The following is a 22978-nucleotide window of genomic DNA, read 5'->3' as shown; positions in this document are numbered from 1 at the left end:
ACACAACACGCTTCATCCCAACCCGGCCCAAATACTCCACGTTTGCTATCTCGATGTAAGCTCAATAGAGTTTAAATTATTCATTATTATAGAGCTGCAATAAAATACACCTTGAATCCCTCCATTCCAAAGTAATTGAAGTTCTAGTTTCCCTCCCGACCAAGTCTATAGATAAATATGATAATACAACAAAAATATAGACAGCAAAAAGATAATTTAAGATGGATACACAATAATAATTTGAAGTCAGAGTAGTTGTATTTTTTATAGACTTGATTAAACTTAAAAAAGGCTTGAATTAGAAGAAGAGCTTCAATTTTTTAAAGAAGTTATACATTCTACTTTAGATCGTGCAAATGTAAACTGCAAAAGGACATGTCAACAATTTCTCGTAAAGCCTACATATTTACCCCTTTATGAATCTATATAGCAGGTTTGTCCAAGTTTTCATTTTTTCTATTTGAAAATGAACAACATATCTTATTTGAAGTTCATATTTTCACAATCATGATGCCATTTTGTATGATATTTGATTCCTGCTTGGGTAGATGCCGAAATCTAACTACTTTGGAAACGCCTTTGTGTTGCCACGGAAATTACTTTGGAAAGAGGTTCAAAATTGTTACGAGTTGATAAGTAATTATGAAGATCGATTTATAGTTCAACACAAATTTAGTTCGCTCCCTTTATAATAGAAGAAAGTCCATATTTCGTCCCTGAACTTTTCAGGAAGTTCACATTTCGTCCTAAATATTTTGTTTAGTCTAAAACTAACCTTCAACTTTGCAAACCGATCACTATCACAGTTTCCACTTGACGTGGAAAAAAACCTGGCTAAAGGGACATCTCAACCCGAACTAAACCGGGCCAAATAAAAACCAAACCGATTGGACAAATCTAAAATCCCCATTGTAATGATATCTGACATGAAGGAACTCAGAGTTATCCATGCCAACACCTATTCAGAGATAAGATAAATAAAAAATCAGTCAATAATTAAAAACCGTGTGAAAGGCTAAACCAAAATTGCAGCAAAACCACACTATTGATCTGCATAGATGTCAGTCACCACTACATCAGAATCAAACACCCAATTAACTTTGAGCTAATTAACAACTTATACACGTCTAGATCCATTCAATGAAAAACAATATCTTATTTCAAAAGAAAATCAAGGGGGCATATTAAGAGAACCTAGGTGCAGTTCTAATCATACACGTACAGAATTTTTCACGTAGATGGAATAAAAATACCATATCTAATTCCAGTGCAAACAAATTCAAAAGAAATCAAAGAAATCAAGGTGAGATGGAAAGAACCTACGTCTCGTCTTAATCATATACATCGTACAGAAGTTTGCATGTAGACGAACCTTCAGTTCACCCAGTATCGGACACCTTGCGATCTCGTTTTCTTTTTGTGGAGGTGGGATGGAGCGGCTCTGTCAGATTTCACCTCTGGAGCGACGACGGCGTTTCAGTGTTGCAATGGGCGACGGCGGCGTGTGGCTTGCGGAGGGCGGCGTGGGCGTGGGAAAGAAACGAGATCAGACTCCACGAGAATCACGAGAGAGATTAAGGGAGGTTTCCTTCTTTTTAGCTAGCACGTTCGGTTCAACCATCTAAAACTGATCCGGTTCACTTTGGTCTGGTTAGATCGGGCAATATGTGCTTTTTTATAACCCGGTGCGCACATCGACATTAAATCCTTGAAACTGTCATAGTGATCGATTTAGGAAGTTTAGGGTCTACTTTGAACCAAAACAAAGTTCTAGGACGAAACATGAACTTTCCGTAAAGTTGAAGGATGAAAAGTGGACTTTCTTCCTTTATAATACGAGGTGAACTAAGCTTAATTAGTCTGCTGCCCCGATCGCTTTGCAACCGTTGGGTTCTGAAAGCAAGTTGGTCATTGGCTAGGTGTGCACGTGGCGTGGTGATGTTGATAGATACGTTCATTGAAGTTGTGGTGCTTGAGTGCTTCACAAGAGTAATTGACCAACATGATACATGTAAAATCAATACAGAAATTTACTTGTAGCATGTGTAAGAAATGCTAAGAAAAATAACTTTAGAACATAACTTCAATCACACACGATCAACCATACAAAACCGTAAAAATAACGGCATAAAACACAAGAGCATCATGTTAAAAAATGCTAGATACTCATGGCATGTTCATATGCTAACAAATTGACTTCAATCTCACCAATCAATCACAAATCAAAATAATAGCAAACATGGATATGAATCCACAGTATGAACACTAGCCCTAGTATTTTGAATCCATAGACTTTAACTACATAATCTACATAACCAACAAAATGATGCAAAATATGTGCACTTGAACTACCATTCACAAAAAGGGGATAGAGCACATCGAAATATCCACAACCTACATAACCAAAACGAACAGATCTACTTGTAAAAAAACGAACAGATATATGGCCTACCAAAAATACGCTGACAAAAAACGCGAGAAAAAGATATAGGAGCTTAGATAGATTTGCCAGCCAAGACATATTGGCAGAAAATCCAAAAAAGAACAGTAGAAACCCTTGCCCGCTCCTCGTCTGTTTGGTTCCTGCCAAAAACACAGCAACTACAATACAATACTACGTGAGATTCACAAACAGATTCACAAATCGGAGACCAAAAAACCTACTCACAACCTACAACAAGAACAAATTAAGAGATAACCTTCGCTTCGCCGTTTCGTCTCCGCCTAGTCCACTCAACTCCCGACTGTTGCGAATTGGCGTCTCTCGCACTTCGCTGCAAGGAAATAGATGGCCTTCTCGCTACCGACCACTACGCCACGCCCAAAAAAAACCCCAACGCCACCACGACAGAGAGAAATCCCAAGAAGCGAGAGCGAAATATGATTGAGCAAGCCCGTGCCCATCAAATTCTCATACCAGAATAACCCATGTACACACGTCCAGACATAAAAAAAAACTATCCCACACTCTCACACGAATCGAAAAGCAAATCAGATCAGATAGTTCACAAACAACGACCGAGACATATTGGAAATCAGATAGCGTGGATTCTCTAACTTGCTGAACAGAAGTACAGCACTCTAATTTGGTATCTCAACCGTCAGACAATAATTGAAGGACCCAGATCAATTCAATCTGCAGATAACACTAAGCATGCATTTCACTGTAGTGACACCAACCATAGCGTTTCTTGTCCACCAGCACCACTGTTTGTGTATTGTACTGACTGATCTGAACCATCATATTTGAATTTAATGGTAGTATTGTTCACCTCTGACTTTGCTTCAGCAAGTCATCTGAAGCGAGAAAATCAGGCACCTGATTTCTAGCAATTCTGATATTTTATTCCATTAATAGGAGGTCTCCATGGCGTGTATGTTATCCTCCCCGTGTTTTTTCCCCTCACATTGGTATGTCATGTGAGTGCAAATTTACCGCGATGAAACGTTTTCATGTCCCTACATTCCAAGGAAAAGTCATAGTCCGTCGCGGTTTCCGTCGTCCGTCGCGTTGGTTTCATCCATACGTAAGAGACCAAACCAAATTAAGACAGCCGAGTTAGCCAACGGCGCGTACATCATCGTGGAAGCCCACCTTGAGATTGATCCGAACCAAAACGGCCAAAGCTAGCCTGGGCCTGGCCAACGCCCATCATATATATGTGTGCTCAGCCGTCCTTGAGTGGCTTGTGGCATCGTGAGAAGACCGCCGATCCAGACAACTCTCGGCGCGGCGATGATGGACATGATCGGGCATTGGGCTGGTAGGGCGGTGTTGTCGATGACTGACGGTCACACCATAAGTTTGACGTTTCTTGTCCCTACATTCTAGAAGAAAAGTTATAGGGATAAAAGAAAATCTTATGACTGAAATACTACTACTAGAGAACATTTTGAACTCTAGGGAAACAGGGATTTCTAGTAGTGTTCGTATCAAGCCTGTGGCATTATTTCTAGCGCCGCGGGATGCAGCCCAAGTATGTAGTTCACGAGGAAAGAGATGGGCCTGAGTCGGGAAGGCCCAACTCCAACGTCGGTGCGTCCTGACTCCCGACCGAGTTCGCGGCTTTTTTTACCTTCGCTCTATTTCTGTTCCCCAAATTTGAACGCCGCCGCCCGACCTGCCTGCGATGGTTCCCCAAAATTAGTTCCTTCAATTGTACTACTCAAAATCCCCATTTCCTCTTCCTCCTCAAAACAGCCCAAAGAACAACCCCAGCAGCAGCAGAGGGAAATCGTGGCGACGAAAATGGACGAGGCCAACTCGTACGAGGAGCAGCGCCGGAGGCAGATCGAGCAGAACAAGCGCAAGCTAGATGAGCTGCGGGTGCACAGGCTCTCCGCCGCCGTCCGCCAGGCCGCCGCCAAGCCCATGCCGGTCAGTCAGATCCACTCTCCTCCGGGACAAAAAAAAAGGTCCCTCCTTCTCTGCTCCGTCGTCTCGTTGCTCACCCCGTCTGGAACGCTCGTTGCCTCAGGCCAAGCTGCTGATGCCTCGGAATCCGAGGCTGGACGCCCCGACCCGGCGGTCCGGCCGCATCGCCAGCCTCCCCGAGCAGCCCGACTACCGCATCAGGAAGGCGAACGGCGATGTAAAGACCGTATCGCCCGATCCAGTTCCAGCGTACGCGACCGACGAAGAGAGAGCCTACGCAGTCGCCAGGGCCGAGCAGCTCAAGGCCCAGCTGGGATCCGACTACCCAACCTTCATCAAGCCCATGTCCCACGGCACCTCCACTAAATCGAGTAAGCTGGTACGGTAATAACATCCCCTGTTTGTCTACTGTAATGTAACTTGTTCTTGGATGGTAATTTGTTGGTTACCTGGCAGTGCATCCCGACGCACTTCGCCCAGTTTCTCCCCGTGCATGATGAGATGATGGTTCTGGTGGATGAGGTGACTAATAAAGAGTTTGCCATGCTCTGCCGTGTCAATTACAAACATCAGAAGCGCTACCTTATCGAGTGGAGAGCGTTTTCTGCTTACCACGAGCTGGCTGATGGCGACTGCTTGGTGTTGCAGCTCATAGAGAGGAGAAAATTCAAGGTGAGCTTCAACCTGTTCTTCGCACAGCACGCTATCTTAATTAGATGGGTGTTTTGAGAAAAGAAAGTTGCTCTCAATAGCATAACTGGAACACATGGTTTTGTTTTGTTGGGACCCTGCATCATACCGTATCGAATTTCTGTGCTACTTTTTGGATTCCAAATGCAGCATTATGATTCTGCAATTTCCTTGCTACTACGTGGGTTACAGGAGTCATCCTCGTTAATGTATAAGTCCACAGTTTTTGTTTACCCACACAGTGGTTTAGACTTTAGAGTTGATTGAGTACAATATGGAAAAGTTCAGTTCTGGCCATGTAATAACTAGAGTTAATTTCCTACAAACTTCTATGTTTCTGCATGCTGTAGACTGGAATTATTGCGTAGTGCCACATGCATCTATAATTGTAACTAGGGACTGTTTCTAATTATTGAAAGAGTGAGAAATCATGCCTGTTTGGGCTTTCAGAATTTTACATGAAGTGCAAAAAAGAGCACTATTGTCTACAGAGTTCTTTTCAATCAGGTCTAAAAAAAAAGTGTTCAGATATTAGCTTTCCGTAGCCTGGCTTTAGTTGTACATGAAAATTAGGGATTCTTGTAAGCCCTAGTAATGGGTAAAATCCATTTATCTCATGATGCAGGTTTATATAGTTAGAGCGAGTTCTTACAACAACAATGACCACTGATGGTGCAGCATAGAAGGTAAAGTTTTTATTACCTTCATTTGCGTTGGTTTAACCGTTCTATTCGTTTTGTAAGTATCTAGTTCCAAATGCTTCTCTTTGTGTAGTAGCTCAGTTCATAATTACCAAGTTCACTTGGAAGATGAAATTATGGAACCGCTTATGAGCTACTTTCTTTCCAGTTGGTTCTAGACATTAAAAAAACGGCTATTTCTCCCACTTTCCTACTGGTTTCAGATTTTCAGCATGTGACCAGTTACATTTCAACTGTTTTGTTTACCTTTATTTAGGCCAGAGTCGTTAATCTCTCTTTAGGATTGATGCATTGCAGCCAAAGTCGTTAATATCTTTTTAGGATTGATGCATTGCAGCCAAACTGGTTGGCTGGCATCTCATAGGACTGCCTAGGCAAAGATGTAGTGTACACACATACTCAAGTAGACACTGTATTAGTCAAGGGAGAGCACACAAAGTTCTATTCAGCTCAAGTTAACCTCTTCACTTCATTCGCCTTGCTGCTGCTTCTATATTCTGACTTGGCTGTTCTGGCTGTCTTATTAGATCAACATTACTCGATGATGATCCCAGTGTGATTCTTCATACAAGCTGGAAACAACACTACAGTATTTTACTGAAAAGCATGACATCTGTGATTTTCTTGCTGTAGGTGTAGCATATTTTCAATTGGATGGGCAGCTGGGAACTTGCCTCGCTGTTTTTTTGGGGAATTTCGAGGGTGACGGCTCTCAACCTAAGTAGACGAGCATGCACATTTGTTACTTTGGTCAAAGTTGTACCCAGGATGAAACGCTTGGATGAACCATTTGCTTTGTTCTGTTGGAAAAACTGAGCCCTGTGGTTGTTGCTGTTGGTTAACAAACTTGTCCGGTTAGTAGTTGTTTTTTTTTCGAAAAAGGTTAGTAGTTGTTTTAGTACCAATGTTTGTAGTTTAAATGTTTGCATTCCCTCGGACTGGTCAGTCAGATGTCATGAACATTGATAATCAGCAGCTGCAACGCAAATCGGCAGCAAGTAACCTGTTTTCAATCATGCACCTATGTTTGCAGTAAATTGTTCACTCAGTTTTGCAGGTATGCTGGAGATTTTTGTATGGTGGTTATTACTCTTCAACCCCCTGCATCCATTGGATCAATTGCCTTGTGAGCCAGCTGGCTTGAAGGCCAGGCGGTGGCAGATCAAGCCTGAGCGGCATTTTCTCCACAGCCACAGATCGTTCACTATTTAGCATGTCGATTAGGAAGGCATTTGCATTTTTCCGTACTATAGTCACAGAGCGTTAGCCATCCCCACTTTCATATGCTTATTTCAACGTGGAATTCCATTGTGCATCAAGTGTCATTGTCAGATATTCAGGTTCTTAACCACAAGTGCTTCATCCGTCCCACGAAAAAAAAGGTCTATTTGTTCGTCCACCGTCCTGACAAGGTTTTCCTCGTCTTCGGTGTATGGCAGTGGGAGGCATGCAAATGGTAGACTGAGAACCCCTGGAGAATAGTGTTGGTTTCGCCTCTGTGATACATCAAATAGCCACGTGGCTATGCTACTATACTACTAATGGAGTTTTTGAACCTGCTAGTGGTGGAGTATATTCATTTTCTTTCAGCGTAAATTAGATATCTTTTATATTAGTTTTGGGCAAATGTTCCAATACAACACTGGAATTTCATACTCCAGGAAAGCTCATAGCACCAATCTGGGCCAGCTCTTGATGGGGTCACCGTGGGGACTGAGAGCCCAAGCAACTGACAACCATAAAGCATTATAGAGCCCAAGCCCGACGACACTGCTGCCTGCTTACATTTTTTTTATCGTGCTACAGTAAATCTATAGCATGTCCGTTTTCAACGTATCATTTTCTATTTCAGAATGGATAGATTTTTAGCTAGCTCTAAGTTGATAGTTCCAGAATCATGATGTCACTTAGCATGACATCTGACCTCTGCTAGATTCAGGAATTACTTTGTGTGACAAGTGGATCACCGAGAGCGGCGATTTTAAAGGAGCCGGTAGGTGTAGGTGTCACATCTACCATCCACTCTCTGCTTTGAGATTGGTGAGGCTTTTGACATTTGTCTAATATAAAACTAATAATTGAAACATAAGTGAAATTTTTTTGAAACTAAAGTGATACATGGAAAATATTTTGAAACCGTCTGACAAAAAGTGAAACTGATGACATCATTGCTGACGTCACTACGGTTTGTTTCACAAAAATATTAGTATTTCAATTATGTTTCAATTATGTTTCAAATTTATTTCACAATTTTGTGACAAAATTGGTCAGCACATGGCTGACGTCATTGCTGACGTCACGGTACCGTTCACTGTAAAAAGAGGTAGCCTAGATGCGAGGTAGTTCAATATTGTTACAAGTTCGGAATTCCGGAGTTTGTTTTGTAGTTCAACTCCTTGATAATACGAGGTGGCTTAATCTTAATCTGCTGCCCGCCTGCCCCGATCGCGCTTTGCAACCATTGGTTCTGAAAGCATGTTGGTCAGTAACTCAATGTGCATGTGGCGTGGCGATGTTGATAGGCACGAATAATTCACTTACTTCGTTACTGCTGATTCCATAGTGGATCATAGCTCAAAGAACCTATTAATTCCAGTGAACTTGATGTTCCGCGTCAGAGCGGCCGGAGACTAGCGAGGGACAACCGTGCCGTTCCTGTGGTGCTGCACACGGGCATGAAACGCCAGAAGGTCGCCCACCATGCCGGCGATTCTGCCTGCCGGCCACGCTTCCATTCCATGCACAGCACAGCCGTGCCTCGACAGTACTCCATCACTCCGTGCATGTAACCCCAGCGTGTCCATGCCTCCTCGACAGCGGTTGACGATTTGCCCAAATCTGCCCGAATCCACACAGAGCCGGGCAACCAGCAGTGCCAACCTAAACATTTATTCTGGATTGAATTATCTCTCTGTTTTCTTTGGTGACCGTGGGCTCAACACTGACTTCTAAATAGCGGCAGTAGTGTTGAAATTCAGAACATGCAGCATGTCTTGAATAGTGTACATGAAATAAATATAATTTTAGAGGATTTAGGTGAGAGAGAGAGAGAGAGAGAGAGAGAGAGAGAGAGAGAGAGAGAGAGAGAGAGAGAGAGAGAGTGGACTTCTGAAAGACAAAATGAGATGTCATAGGAAATGTAACCCATCTATCAAAAGCAAAGGGTATCCTATGATCCAAAGAGACTTCACAAAAATTTCACTGGACAACTCCTTAGATTTCTTTGGTTCATAGGAATAAGGAAATTTCAGGAATCTCACAGATCTGCTAGTGCAAAAAGAGGATTTCCAAACACATACATAGTGTCGGCATAATAGTTTGAATGGAACGCAGAAGAAAAAATACATGAAAAGAGTCTCGATCTTATGGGATTGATCCTTAATAAGAGGTTGGAGCGGATTTTCGAATTTCTACAAAAGTGAGGGGAAAGGAATATTGTCCAAATGTCCATAGGAATTTGGTAGTACCATTTATTTTGATCCAAAAACATTTAATACGAAAGACGCTTTTAAGCACCTTTCTTGCACAATTTTCTGAATAATGGAAATTCACAAGATTTTTAAAACACATCATTAGGAAAAAGATGGGAATTTTGTAAAATCGAGTCAAACGATTTACTATTTTCTTTAATGGAGAAGAAGGTTTTCGAACCGTTGACTAGGATAATCCCTAGGGCTTTTATAAGTAGAACAATTGACTAGGACAATCAAGGCTCTAGGCTCTAGGCTCTTGCCTCTTCTTTAATGAACGCTGGGAATTGTCGATATCGAAAAACTCGAGTATCCCGCTCCTTTCAAATCTCCCATGAGATAAGTATGGTCGTAGATGCCATACCTTTCCTCTTCGTTCCTCTTTCTAAAGCGATCTTTGTCCACTAAACGTGAACAGATGGCTCGTTGTCCCATATTATAGTTGCATGTCATGGATGCCACACCACGAGATGATCTCCTTCCAAATACGCGTGGAAAATGTACACCTATAGAGAAGATGCACCGCTCATTCTTGAACTTGGTGTTGCAAAGGGGGAAATTTCCACAATTTCGTCATCCTCTTTTTTAAAGCCTATATGTCGTCCTATTTTCAATAACCTACCAATCAAAAATAAATTGCATCTTGGAGGAGCCCAAACTTTCCAAACCCTACATCTGCATGATTGGAAACTAAGTGAATTTGTGCCAATGATTTCCGACATTGCATGAAATAGGAAAACTAAAAACTAAAATGTATAGAGGTTTTTTTTTCTAAATGGGGTGCACCCCGGCCTCTGCATCGATTGATGCACACAACCTTTTATTAAAAACCTGAATATTTAAAGTTTGCAATTCATGGATCAACGAGGGTCAATACAAATATCAACCACCAAAAAATAAGAAGTCTGATAAGCAGTCTAACCATCTTCTAATCTCTTAATAGGCCACCAAGTAGCATGGTAGAAAATATCCCGGGCAACCATTCGAAGGCGGTTGCATCCAGAAACCATGCTCTCCCGCTGGTCCTCCGGGAGCAAGAAGCGCCAATGCTAGATCTAGTGGATCATAGTGTGATTTTTTGTTAAAAATGATATCATTTCTGCAATTCCATATTGACCAACATAAAGCCGAAACACCGATGCGATGATAAATTTCTTCCAGAATTGAGTATAAACGCAAAATCTGTAACCAACGGTGAATACGAGTGTTGAGCGACACTGTATTTTGTAAGAGCATCTCCAATAGATGACATATGATAGGGCGCGAAAGACTGCCACCCTAAAAGTTTTAGGGTAGGAGCTAGAAGGTTTAGGGATGCATACAAGTTTTTTGTTGTAACAGATGCCCTTAAACTAGGGCGAATTGGAATATGAGATCTGACGGTGGTTAGGAAGATAGGTGCATCTAACGGTTGACGATCTCGATTTTGGCGTGTGGAGGTCACAGAAAGCCAAGGAAATAAAGGAGGTGAGGACGGGGCTGGGGACAGATGGGAGCCGAGGGATGCAAGCCAAATTTGGCAACGTCTTGATGACCGAGAATTGAGATCTCAACAAGGAGAAGCAGCTCGCCGATAGTCGCATGGGGGTAGCGGGGGGCGGCAATTGATGTTACTGGGTTGTGCCGGAGTAACAATTACCATCACGTGCAGCGGCGGGCGCGAAGAACGGGCAAATTCAGGCGTTCGGGGTGGCGGTGTCTCGTGATTTAGCGGCGGGTGCGCTGGTTGTGCTGGAGGTCCCGAGCGCCGGGAATGAGTGGTGAGGTGGCGACTGGGCTGAGGGCAGCTTGCGGTGTCGCGACGATGAATCGATGATCAACAAGCATGAAACTTTCACCGTGGCGGCTGAGTGTACACCACAATGATTCTGTGTATAGGACATAAGATAGGGCAACCAAGATGTTCACCCCAAAATATATCACTTGCAGAAAAAAAAAGTTAGAGCATGTGCCCTAATTCTTTTTGGACCAATATGAGAATAGGTCATGTGCAGGAATAGTGCATTTTGGTCCAAAAGCCATCAGATCAGTTTTTTTTTTTAGTTCAGAAGAAGCAGAACTAAGCCCATTGGTCCGACGCAAACGGTCTAGCATGTGTGCATTGACCCATTTTTAGCACAAAATTGGACCGCGTATGCGTCGTAGCGGATACAATGCACACCACATGTGTGTCCTTTCTCTTTCGCCTCAGCCCCCATCCCCCGCCTAGCGGTGGGGAAGCGGCTCCATCGCTTCCCTTTTTGCCCGTGCTAATCACTGCAGCGCCATCAATGGCACGCTTCGGCTTCAGCGGGCACGCTAGGACTGGCGGGCGGCGGCTAGTCTTGTGCGCCACAAGTGCCAATGAAGTAGGATGCCGATGCCACTAGTGCCGCCGAAGAAGTGTACTGCGGCGACCAAATCCCTGGAGAGGGGTAGCGGGATGACACCGAGGACTACCTGGTCTACCTCACGTAGATGGCGGAGAATGCCAAGGAAGAAGGCGCGGTTGAGGTGGAGCAGCTCCTTGTCATGCCGGAAGGCGTGGACGAGCAGGACGCGATGAGGCTTGCTATGAAGGCCTCGCTGGACCAGCCACCACAAGCGCCCCCTCGCCATGCCGCGGCGGTCATGAATGTGGGTCTGTCCGAGGAGGAGACGATCCAAACGAACCAGAGACGTGGCGCAACCAAAAGAAAAATTATCCGAGAACCGACGCAAACAGATACATTTGTGGCCCGAAATATCTCGGGGCATTGGGAGAAGGCCATCGATCACCCACACCAGCGTGTAATAGGTGCTCGCTCACAAATTCTGTCTGGAGACCTCTACTGCTCTGCCGACTGCCCCATGCATGCGTTGCTCCGTTGCAAGTTGCAGGCGGACGAGGCCAGCGAAATCGGTCGGTACGCGCAGTTCCTTCCCCTTCCCCACACCATGCATGACTACTGTGCTGCTGGGCGAAGGCAAGCCGCAAGTTGCAGGCATGCCCGATTCTTCTGTGCTGGTCACTCGCAACTGACAGGCTGCGCAACGTGCGCGGCCTCCTTCTACTTGTCGCTCGTCGGCATCCGCGCATACATCCAATCCCAAGGCCGTGGCCCGGCGCACGCAGTACGTCGGCTGCTGTCCACCCGCGCGCGCGCCCACGGAGCTGCAGCGGGAGGGCGGCGCGCGGGCAGCCACACGGGCTCCCGCGGCGCGGCATCACCAGTCGTTTCCGTTCCGTCCCATATCCAAAACACGCTCGTTACGCGCGCCGTACGCCAGTGGCCGTACGTACTAGAGATAGCGAGTGAGCTGCCCCACCCAGAGCCCAGTGGGAGGAGCAGTCGGACGTGGAGCGCGCGCCGCCTCCCGATCGAGTCTCGTCGGGTGGTTGATCCAATCGAGCGCGCTCGGGCGCGCGTTCCGGATAGGAACCGAGGGGCAGCGGCCAATCGGGACAGGCGTAGATAGCCCCATGACGTGAACCGCTGTTGCTGTTGCTGGGAATCTGAATGGATCTCATCCCCATGATCACCAGCACCACCGCGCGCCTCGATCGGCGGCTGAGGAACAACAGTGCAGACCACCAACGCACCTACCTACCTAATCGCGATTCTGAGTATACTTAATTAGTACGACTGCGTTTTTTCTAAGACGAACAGTAGCACCAGCACTCCATGTTGCTGGGTTTTTCAACGAAATGAACGGCAACTAGCTGGGCGCGAGACATGGCCAGCCTTTCCTCAACAGTACTTCTTCTATGTTCCGTTCGGATCAGCAGCAGCTCAGTACAGCCTGCTGATGCAGTCATTCGATTGTGCGGCGATAGAAAACGAAAGGGGGCCGGGCGGTCCCAGTAGCTAGCCGGGGAGTGACAGGGAACTGAAAGGACGGCCGGGCACCCTGGCGGGCATGTGGGCAGGCAGAGCCAGCGGAGTCCGATGCGCGCGGTGCCCATCGCGCGCGGAGCGCCAACATGGCTTCCGTGGCCAACTCGCCGCCGGAGACTCATCATCCTCTCCTCGCTATCTGTCTTCCGGCTGGCTAGGGATAATGCCGGGGCTAGCTTAATAAACACCCCTCGCTTTCCCTCTCCCGCGCGCAACAGGATTAACCGTGCCTATCGACGGCGCACGTCCTCCACTGCTAGCCCGGGCCCACCCCGCAGCATCGGTGCCCGCTTCGCCTTCTGCGCCAGTATGGCGGGTGTCGTCGTTGCAACTTTCTACACCGTGATTAATGGCCCTTTAGAGCAATTCCAACAGTATAGCCGGTTGTTGGCTATAACCAAAATGTCATGTTATCTATAGCTAACATATAGCCAACAAGTATAATAGTTGGCTATAAAGATGTACTACTTTTTCAATGGAAGACCCACCTTTCATTCACACAATTTGCCTAGGAGCACGTGCTAGAGCTAGCTCTTGCATAAGAGCTCACTTACATTCTCTCTCCTCTTCTCTCTCCTCCAACTAGACATAAATATACTATTTTAATCCTTGTAGCCAGCTGACTAGGACTTATTGTACTTGCTCTTACCGTGCTTTCTACGCACCAGCGCTAGCTCGACGGCGCTCGGCTTCCATGCCACGCATTAATGGCATGTCGCCGCACCCAATTTTGCCCAAGCCATTGGCACTCCACACCCATAGAGCGAAGCACGCCATGGACCAGTCATGTCTCTTTAGAAAGACGAAGAACGACCATGAGGTGCGGTCCTCGCGAGGAGTTGCCACCGCATGAAAGGAGGTACATCCTCATCGATCTTTCTCGCCAACTCTACGAGACATAGAGGTTGTGTTGTGGCCAGACGACAAATTGCCCGCAGGTTGGCTACTGAGCTCACGCCACGTGACGGTACCACCCATGCTGCTCAAGGGACACGCGGTGCGTGTGGTAACCCTGCATACCACTGCATGTTGTAGTATGCCAGTCGTTGATATAACATTCGCGAAGTACCATTCCGCAAATATTACATCCCTCAGAGTAGTACAACAGAACATAGCAGGGTCCATAACTCATTCACATATTATTACAATCAAAAGAAGCCTGGTGCCCGGGCGTATACGTGAGCACGCGGTCTTTACTCAACACGTGTCTAACGTCTTTGTGTTCTGCCGTTTGTTGATGATGAGGTGGGAACGAGCCGTGTCCTAAATAAAGTATAAAGTATCTCCCTTCTCATTCCCTTTTCTCTTCCACCGCACAGCCGCAGGAGAGCCCGGCCATGGCCGCCGCCCCGCGCAACCATCCTGCTGCCGCTCAAGCCAAGTCCCGGCCCAGCGCCAGCCCCGCCTTGCGCCGACCCAGGCCGCACCACCTTGCCCTCCGCGCGTCGACCCAGACCGCAGCCACCATCTGCTCCTTCCGCCATCGCACCATGCGCGTCCGGCCACACCAAATCGTCGAGCGCCGCCAGCCTCTGCAGCTTTCCACTGGCCCGTCGGTTCCTGGAGCTCTCCAACGTCTTCCTGGAACATCCCATCCCTTCCCCGAAGTGTCACACGTTCCAGAGCTCATCTCCGACGCGTTCCAAGTCTTCAAATAGTACCTACGGACCATACAAATTCTGATACTCAGAGAAGCACTATCGATATGTCAATAGATTTTTGACTAAAATTGCAGCCAGGAAATGTAAAGAGTTCAATAGATTTCATAAGCTCTATGTGTCCTGCATCAACAAATGACATGACCAATTTTCATTCAGATTTTTCTTCCCTTCATCAATGTGAAAAAACAACAGCAAGTACAGATCAATTAGCATCACGAGCCGGGACATTGCAGGGAGGGCCGTGGCTCCCATATTAGACGCAATGGAAGGGTCAGCACCGTGGCCGAGCAGGTACTCCGCGGTCTGCAGCCGGCCCTGCCCCGCGCCGCATGGATGAGCGGAGTCTCACCTAGAAATTCCACCACCATAGCAAGCCAAGCCTCAATTGAATTGCACACGAACACGAACACGAGAATGAGAGCAATTCAGCATGGGATTGCGCTAGGGGTTACGGTACCATCGTCGTCCTTGGGGTCAACGGGGAGGCGGAGCTGCTCGACGAGGAATTTACAGACCTCTGTCCGCCCCTCCCGTGCCGCGAAGTGCAGCGCTGTGCGCTTGTTGGCGTCCCTCACGCCGGCGGCCACGGCGGCCGCGCCCTTCCCGTCCTCATCGAGCGCTGAGCCGAGCTCTGCAGAAACAACAGAAGCAAGCAGATGAGCAAGCTTTGCGGGACAAAATTGTTGGCCGCCGGAGGTACCGGGGGACGTACTCCTGAGGGCATCGAGGTCGCGGGAGCACGCGGCCTCCAGGAAGCCTTGCACCTTGCTCCGAGCTGCGGCGAATCGGGGTGAGATAGCGTGAGTGAGAGTGAGGTTTTGGGTTACTACGGCGAGGTGGATCGATTGGTGGGGCGTGCGGACGTACCTGAGAGGGCGGCGGTGGCGTCGGCCATGGCAGGCGAGGAGAGCGTACGCCGGAGCTGGGGGAGAAGGGAGAGGGTTCTAAAAGGTTCCGGAGGCGGCGCCGGCGGGCGGGGTTCGCTTCAGAAGGGGGACCTATCCCGACTCATCCCCTTTTCTCTTCCCCCAGACACTTTGCGGCACGAGAGGGATTAGAAAATAGAGGTTTCACGCCGTTTGGCTCCGTTTGTAAGGTTGGTATCTTAAAGCAAATCCAACGGTAATAAACGCGTGCTCACGTATACACGCGGTCACCAAATCCACTCTCTTATTACAATCATCATACACAAGTCGTCTCGGAGCTCCTCTTGGGTTCTGAGAGGATAACTCCTGGGTTCGAGGCGAACCCAACTTAACTTACAATACCATTGTCTCATTAAACTAAACATTTATTTAAACGAGCAGCTAAATAGTAAGAGTTCGCGCTGCTCGGCTACTACTACTCCTCCTGATATCCTTAGGCTTGTTCTCCTCCGGAAGCCTCCCCGGATCCGTAGACTATGATGTAGTCTACGCCTTCAACACCTCCTGAGAGGTCTGGTTCCTCGTAGCCGATGATCTCGGCTCCATCATTGCTGTCGTAGTCCTCCTCCTCCAGACGGTTCAGACAATCTAAGCATGGGGTTTAAGAGTGGTATGAGTACGAGCGTACTCAACAAGTTCATTCTAGATAAGAGGTGTTTTATGCACTAGCTACGATACTAGACCAGATAGTCTAATACCAATGCAAATTTTGATAAACATTTCTTCAAGAGATTGTTTTTATTTCAAAGAGCTATGTCCGTCAGCCTTCACCGGTTTACTAGAACTTCATGGAGCTCCTTTCCATTGCCGCGTCAGCTTCCTCAATCCCGAACAGGAGTGACAGTCACGCTTCTTTACACTCTGCAGAGGTGTGTTGCTTTACCCATAAGAGATCTTAACCTTGGTGCCAACCGGGCAGCTTTCCCGTCCACACTTCCTTTGGTGTGAGGCCCGGTATAAGGTCTAGCCAATCATGTTCCTCCGCTACCTCGCACACCCACCCTTTGTTGCATACCCCGACCCTGGGTCCTCGTCGGTCCTCTTATACCACTTAAGGATGGACCCCGACCACGACAACAGTTTGGGACTCGTTAACCAAACTCCTTCGCCGGTAGCTGCAACCCATCATAGACCACTTACCGTGGGGAATTAGAATGGGATCCCCACCCCACCGCTTGCCCAACCTGGGTCAAGTGTCTACGGTAAGCGCATCCGTTGATGTACGAGAGGTGGAAACACTTTTGACTACTCCGTCCCACCTCCGATCTTATGGTTAACACGGGTATTACGGCACAAGAATCATCAAGATATTTGTTGTTTAATCCTAGATGGATATAAACCCTTGCAATGGAACCTCCACCATATCAACACAATCCATGGTTCCATTGCCCACCACATAGTCATATTCATAGTTATGAAAGTAGTGGTTTTGATTTTTATGCAATAGTGATAACCATAATACTTTGCAAGTAATTTGATAGAAATACTCAAATGACATGAGCAAGCGATGAACTTGCCTGAACACTGCAAAGTTCTGCAGTTGGTAGGTATGGACTGACCCTTGTCCTCTTGTTCTGAAAAATAGCATCATTGTCCGATAAGGGCAATGGTTAAAGAAGCAATTATGCATGATTCCATTTTTAGGGTTTGTTCCCCCCTTCCGATGTCGTGAATATTTCATGTAAGAGGTTAATACTAAGAATGATTTGGGAATACTTGATTTAGGGTAAAATGCAACCTTGAAATGTTGTCAAGGTGTTTTTGAAGTCCAAATGCATTAAGGGACTTATTTTCATTATGGAAAATAATATGTGTGATTTAAATTATTATTTAAATCATCAAATTAAGATTCATTCTTAATTGTCTTCAAAAATTCTCTTTGACATTTTATTTAATTAGAGAATTTTATGCTGATCTATTTTCATATTTTTAATTATTTTTTTAGAGCTATTCAACATTTCTTACAAAATTTCAAAGTTTCTGTATTTCTTGGAATTAGGAAATGACCTAATTGCCCTTGGGCCCCACCTGTCAGGGTGGCCCAACGGGTTAGGTTGCACCCGAGCCATCCTTTGGGCTCGGTCGGCCCATTTGTTCTCTCCCCTCTCCTCGCGCAGAAACCCTAATTCCCCTCTTTCTCTCGCGACACCGTGGTCGCCTCGCCGTCGCCGGATTATTCCGACCGCCACCGGCCGTCCCCGCCGGCGAGATCGGACGCAGTCGAACGGCCGCACGACAGCGCATCGATTGGTCCGCGCCGATCTGCGTTTCGCCGCTTCCTCGTCGCGCCCCCTTCGCCTCTGCTCGTCTACCGTGGAGTTCCGCGGCGATTCGTCGTCGCCGACGTCCCTGGCGTCACGGCGCTGCCGTGGGTTCGCCCCTGTGGCCGCGAACTACCATGGCACCACCATGGCCCGGCTTGGCCAGGCGCCGCCGTGCTCCGGCGCGTGCCGCCGTAGCCGCCATGGTCGAGCTCTGCTCTTCCTTTCCCTGGTGAGTATCCGTAGCTTCCTTCTCTCCCTCTCTGCTCTGCTTCCTTTTCTCCTCATCTACGTTGTCTTGCTCAGCTACTGGCATGCATCTCCATGTTGAGATGCTTGCCGTGACCATGCGCTGCTGCTGTGTTGTTCTTGCTCAATTGCTCACTGTGGCGATTCATGGATTAGTGCTTATGAGCATGCTGTGATGCCCTGTGTAATTTAGTAGCTCCTGCTGTTGCTCGATGCTCTGCTGTGCTTAGCTTACTGCTGTGCTTAGCTTACTGATGTGCTTAATCTTGTCCCTGGCTTGATTGTGGTGGTAATTCTTGTATATTAACAAGTGCCAGTGCCTCTGAGCTAGTTCCTTTAGTTCAGATTCATTATTATGCTCCTTTGAGCTGTACTGTTGGCTTAGCAGTGTGATTCAGTGATGAATTTACATGTGCTTTTCTTGTATATTGTGATCCTTTGGTTCATCAAGCCTTTGATGTGCTTCTGGATACAATTATAAAGCCTGATGCCCTTATCTGTGATGCAATTGTTCAGTTATTTAATTATCTATTCATGTGTTAATTACTTGGAATGAGTTCTAGCATGCAGTAGCATGCTCTAGCAAGCTTCTGGTGATCATATGATCACCAGTTGCTTGTAAAAGCTGCTCTTTGTGGTCTATGGCTCACTGTTGCTCATCCCTGTCTTTGTGTGTGTATCACACAGGCTCAACTCGGTGTGTATTGTTGTTGGCTTAAGCAATCGGCTGTTGCCTGCACCGATCCATTGGATCACCGCAAAGCCCCGGTGCTTTGATTTATTTGCTTTGTTCACTTATCCGTGTTGCCTGAATTTTTCTCAAGTGGATAAGTGATGTGAGCTGCTCAGCTTGTGGTCATCTAATTAATTGTGTCGTGGCTAGATGGATGCCAACCTTCAGTTGTGTACCCTAGCCCTTTCTTGAATCCAATTGGATAATGAGGTATAGATTCTTGTACTGCTTAGGGTTGAGGTGGCCCCTGGCAAAGCACTCGTGTTGCTGTCCTGGTTGCTCCCCTATCTGTGATTTGCCCTGGCTTGTGTTGGCTGACTGGAATTGAGTAATTGTTCACTGGCTTGATCCAGTCTTGGACTTCCAGTGACCTTTTGGTGTTGACAAAATATATAGACAGGTAATTGTCTATAATCTGATGGCTTAGCTAGCTTTAGGTGCTTAGTGAGTGGTTTAGGCTAGCTATGGTTTCATTCTTGGCTGGATTCCTCTAGTTATGCATGGATTTGCATAACTGTTGTTCCCATAGGATGTTTACCTAGTGGTCTTACCCATCTATGCTTGCACCAAATGGCCTGGTAGCCAGATGATGATACACACAGGGTATTCTACCCTTCTGTGCTTCATTGATGCATTGTATGCTTAATTATGAGCAAGATATGATCTTGCTCAGGCTTTTGTGTGGTATACCTCACTCCAGCTCCTAGATTGTTTGTTGGTGTAGAGGATTGCTTCTGGGTTGCTCTTGTGATTGATTTACTTGCCCTGCTCCTCCTGGTGATCTTGTTTTGATTCAATGGTGAGATTGAGCAAATGGAACAGCACTGGCTGTTCCCCTTGTTCAAGCTGTTCTTTGTGTTCTTGGTAACTTACCCCTTCAGCCTGTCGATGGATGAGCAAATGACTAGGGTTTGAGCACTGAAAAGGTTATATATGTTGCTGCTAAACTCTCCCTGGTCGACAGCTTGGCTCTGGTCACTTTGGTGACTCACTGATGCTGTGTGTGTGTTGTGCCACATGCACAAGCAGTGCCTGGGTGTTGAGCATGCACACCTGATGTGTGTGCTGCTTGGGTGTCTGTGTGAACCAGATACTTTGCACTTGGGACATTGAGAGGATCAGCTCGGCAGAGTTGATCATATCTGCTTATTTTCCTTTGTTTCTAACCTGCCAAGTGGCTATGCCACTTGGCATAACTCTTCTTTTGTTGTGAATATGTGCAGGGATCATCCATTGAGCAAAATGGACAAGGACTTCATCAAATACAAGATCAAATGAGGATGACCTTGTAGAATTTAGACTAGGACTATTAACTTGTAATTTTTCTTTATTTTCTATTCTGCCCATTTATGTAATGTGTTGTATTATTCTTTTATTTCACTTATGAATATTGTAATGACATTGTAATGTGTGTGATGATCAATAAAGCTCAAAGTTTTCTCTAATGAGCTCTACTTTAATATAATTGTTCATCTTATTTATTATTGATCATTTACTTAATGATTTTCCTCAATTGAATTATTTATGTAATTATTTAATGTTTGAATTTGAAATTCAAATTCAACCTTGGTTTGAATTCAACCATGTCATAACATTTGGAATTCAATCAAGCAAACTCTCCTCTCTCTTCTCAAAACCCTAAACTAGTGAAGTAAGATGCAAGTTTGTCGCACTCTCGAAACCCTAACCCTGTAAGGTGTCGAGAGAGAAACTTGTTCCCCTTCGATGCAGTTTTTGTTTAAAAGCGCGAAATTTCCCCAGAATTTACTATGCAATGCACATCCCTTTCTTAAATCTACCCCTCGATCGTCTCTAAACCTGGGACATTACAGCCTTTCCCCCTTAAAGAAAACTTCGTCCCGAAGTTGTGGTTGTAATACCTGAACAGCTCGGGGTATGTTTTCCGCAAGTCTTCCTCTTTTTCCCAGGTGGCTTCCCTCTCGGGATGATGCTTCCACTGTATCTTGCAGTACTTGATAGCCTTGTTTCTGAGTTGTTTCCAGCTCTCTTCGAGAATCTTAGCTGGCTTCTCAATGTACGTCAGGTCTGGTTGTAACTCTAGCTCCTCATGTGATATTGGTTCATCTGGGGTCTTCAAACATTTCTGAAGTTGTGACACATGGAATACATTATGAACTTGAGCTAACCTTCCCGGTAAATCCAACTCAAAAGCTAAACCTCGATTCCCGACTCAAGATCTTGAAAGGTCCTATATATCTAGGACTGAGTTTCCCTTTTACTCCAAACCTCTGGAGTCCTTTCATCGGGCTTACCCTAAGATAAACCATGTCTCCAACTTGTGGCTCCCATGTTCTTCTCTTCTGATCAGCGTAACTCTTTTGCCGACTACGGGGCTATCTTGAGCCTGTCTCTGATAATGTCAATGATTTGTTGTTTTTCCTTGACATAATCAGGGTTGAACTCTTTGCTTGCTCCGGCTTCATACCAACATATTGGTGATCTACACTTCCTCCCATACAGAGCTTCAAATGGTGCCATCTTGATGCTGCTTTGGTAACTATTGTTGTATGAAAACTCTGCTAAAGGTAGATGCTCCTCCCATGATCCTCCGAAGTCTAGGGCGCAAGCCCTAAGCATATCTTCTAAGATCTGATTGGTTCTCTCAGTTTGTCCGCCTGTTTGTGGGTGATACGCGGCATCGTAATCCAACTTGGATCCTAAAGCTTCGTGAAGTTGCTTCCGTAATGCTGATGTGAACACGGATCCTCGATCCGACACTATCTTCTTAGGCACTCCATGCTTACTCACGATCTCTTTGATGTAAAGATCGATGAGTTTCTCTCCTTTATCCTGCTGGTTTACCGCTAAAAAGTGTGCACTTTTCGTCAACCGGTCCACGATTACCCATATCATGTCCTTCTTTTTATTGGTCATGGGTAGTCCGGTGATGAAATCCATCCCTATCTCCTCCCATTTCCACTCTGGAATAGGTAGAGGTTGTAACTTCCTTGCGGGACTCTGATGTTCAGCCTTCACTCGCTGGCAGGTATGGCATTCTGCCACATATTGTGCTATCTCCCGCTTCATGTTATTCCACCAGAATAGTTCCTTTAAGTCCATGTACATCTTTGTACTTCCCGGATGTATTGAGTATGGTGTTTGATGAGCTTCCCGGAGTATTACTTCCTTGATTTCAGCAATATCCGGAACGCAAATCCTCTTCTGGAACCACAAAGATCCAGATTCTCCTCGGTGAAATTCTGATGGTCTTCCCTCATCTATTCTCCTCATCTCCTCTACAATAAATGGATCGTCCATCTGACCCATCATTATCTCATTCTTCAAGTTAACATTAAGTTCATCGGCTACTTGCAACGCCGATAATCCTTCATGGGCTTCCTTCTCCCAAAGTTGTATTTGGGCTTGGCTTATTTCCTTCCTCAGCTCCGGTGATATTTCTTGTTCCACTCCTCCTGTACTCTTCCTACTCAGGGCATCTGCTACAACATTAGCCTTCCCTGGTGTGTAATTGATTGTCAGATCATAATCCTTGATCAATTCTAGCCATCTTTTCTGCCTCATGTTGAGTTCCTTCTGAGTGAAGAAATATTTGAGGCTTTTATGGTCTGTATAGAGCTCACACTTAGCTCCATAGAGAAAATGTCTCCATGTTTTAAGTGCGAATACGACCGCTGCTAATTCCAAGTCATGTGTTGGATAGTTCACTTCATGAGGTCTGAGTTGCCTCGATCCATAGGATATCACTTTCCGATCTTGCATGAGTACGCAACCCAATCCATGTTTGGATGCGTCACAGTACACGGTGTAATCCTTGCCAACTTAGGAGCTGCTAACACCGGTCTTGTGGTGAGTTTCTCCTTCGTAGTTTGAAAACTCTTCTCACACTCCTCTGACCACACGAATGGTGTGTTCTTCCTTAGCAACTTTGTCATTGGTCCTGCGATCTTAGAGAATCCTTCAATGAATCTCCGATAATATCCTGCCATTCCAAGGAATCCTCGGATTTCCTTGACAGTCTTGGGTGCTTCCCATTCTAAAACTGCTGCTACCTTGCTCGGGTTGACAGCGATTCC

The 22978-nt window shown here is 46.1% G+C and overlaps 2 protein-coding genes across 2 annotated transcripts; one reads left to right on the top strand and one right to left on the bottom strand.

Annotated features, from left to right (window-relative positions):
• The first annotated feature begins 4131 nt into the window (after positions 1–4131).
• LOC127315198 (B3 domain-containing protein Os06g0194400-like) lies at positions 4132–6756 on the top strand. The gene is made up of 5 exons (XM_051345711.2): positions 4132–4378; positions 4479–4754; positions 4832–5047; positions 5691–5751; positions 6400–6756. Exons 1-4 carry the CDS (start codon positions 4250–4252, stop codon positions 5733–5735), a joined length of 666 nt encoding a protein of 221 aa, XP_051201671.1. The 5' UTR covers positions 4132–4249; the 3' UTR covers positions 5736–5751; positions 6400–6756.
• Positions 6757–14245: 7489 nt separating this feature from the next.
• On the bottom strand, positions 14246–15762 carry LOC127335516 (uncharacterized). The gene is made up of 4 exons (XM_051362186.2): positions 15622–15762; positions 15467–15529; positions 15212–15385; positions 14246–15103 (listed from the first exon to the last, which is right to left on the bottom strand). Exons 1-4 carry the CDS (start codon positions 15647–15649, stop codon positions 14967–14969), a joined length of 402 nt encoding a protein of 133 aa, XP_051218146.1. The 5' UTR covers positions 15650–15762; the 3' UTR covers positions 14246–14966.
• Positions 15763–22978: the final 7216 nt, after the last annotated feature.

This window comes from Lolium perenne, chromosome 1 (assembly GCF_019359855.2).
Source record: "Lolium perenne isolate Kyuss_39 chromosome 1, Kyuss_2.0, whole genome shotgun sequence".
In the NCBI taxonomy this organism is placed as follows: domain Eukaryota; kingdom Viridiplantae; phylum Streptophyta; class Magnoliopsida; order Poales; family Poaceae; genus Lolium; species Lolium perenne.
This window is presented reverse-complemented; position numbering and strand designations above follow the sequence as displayed.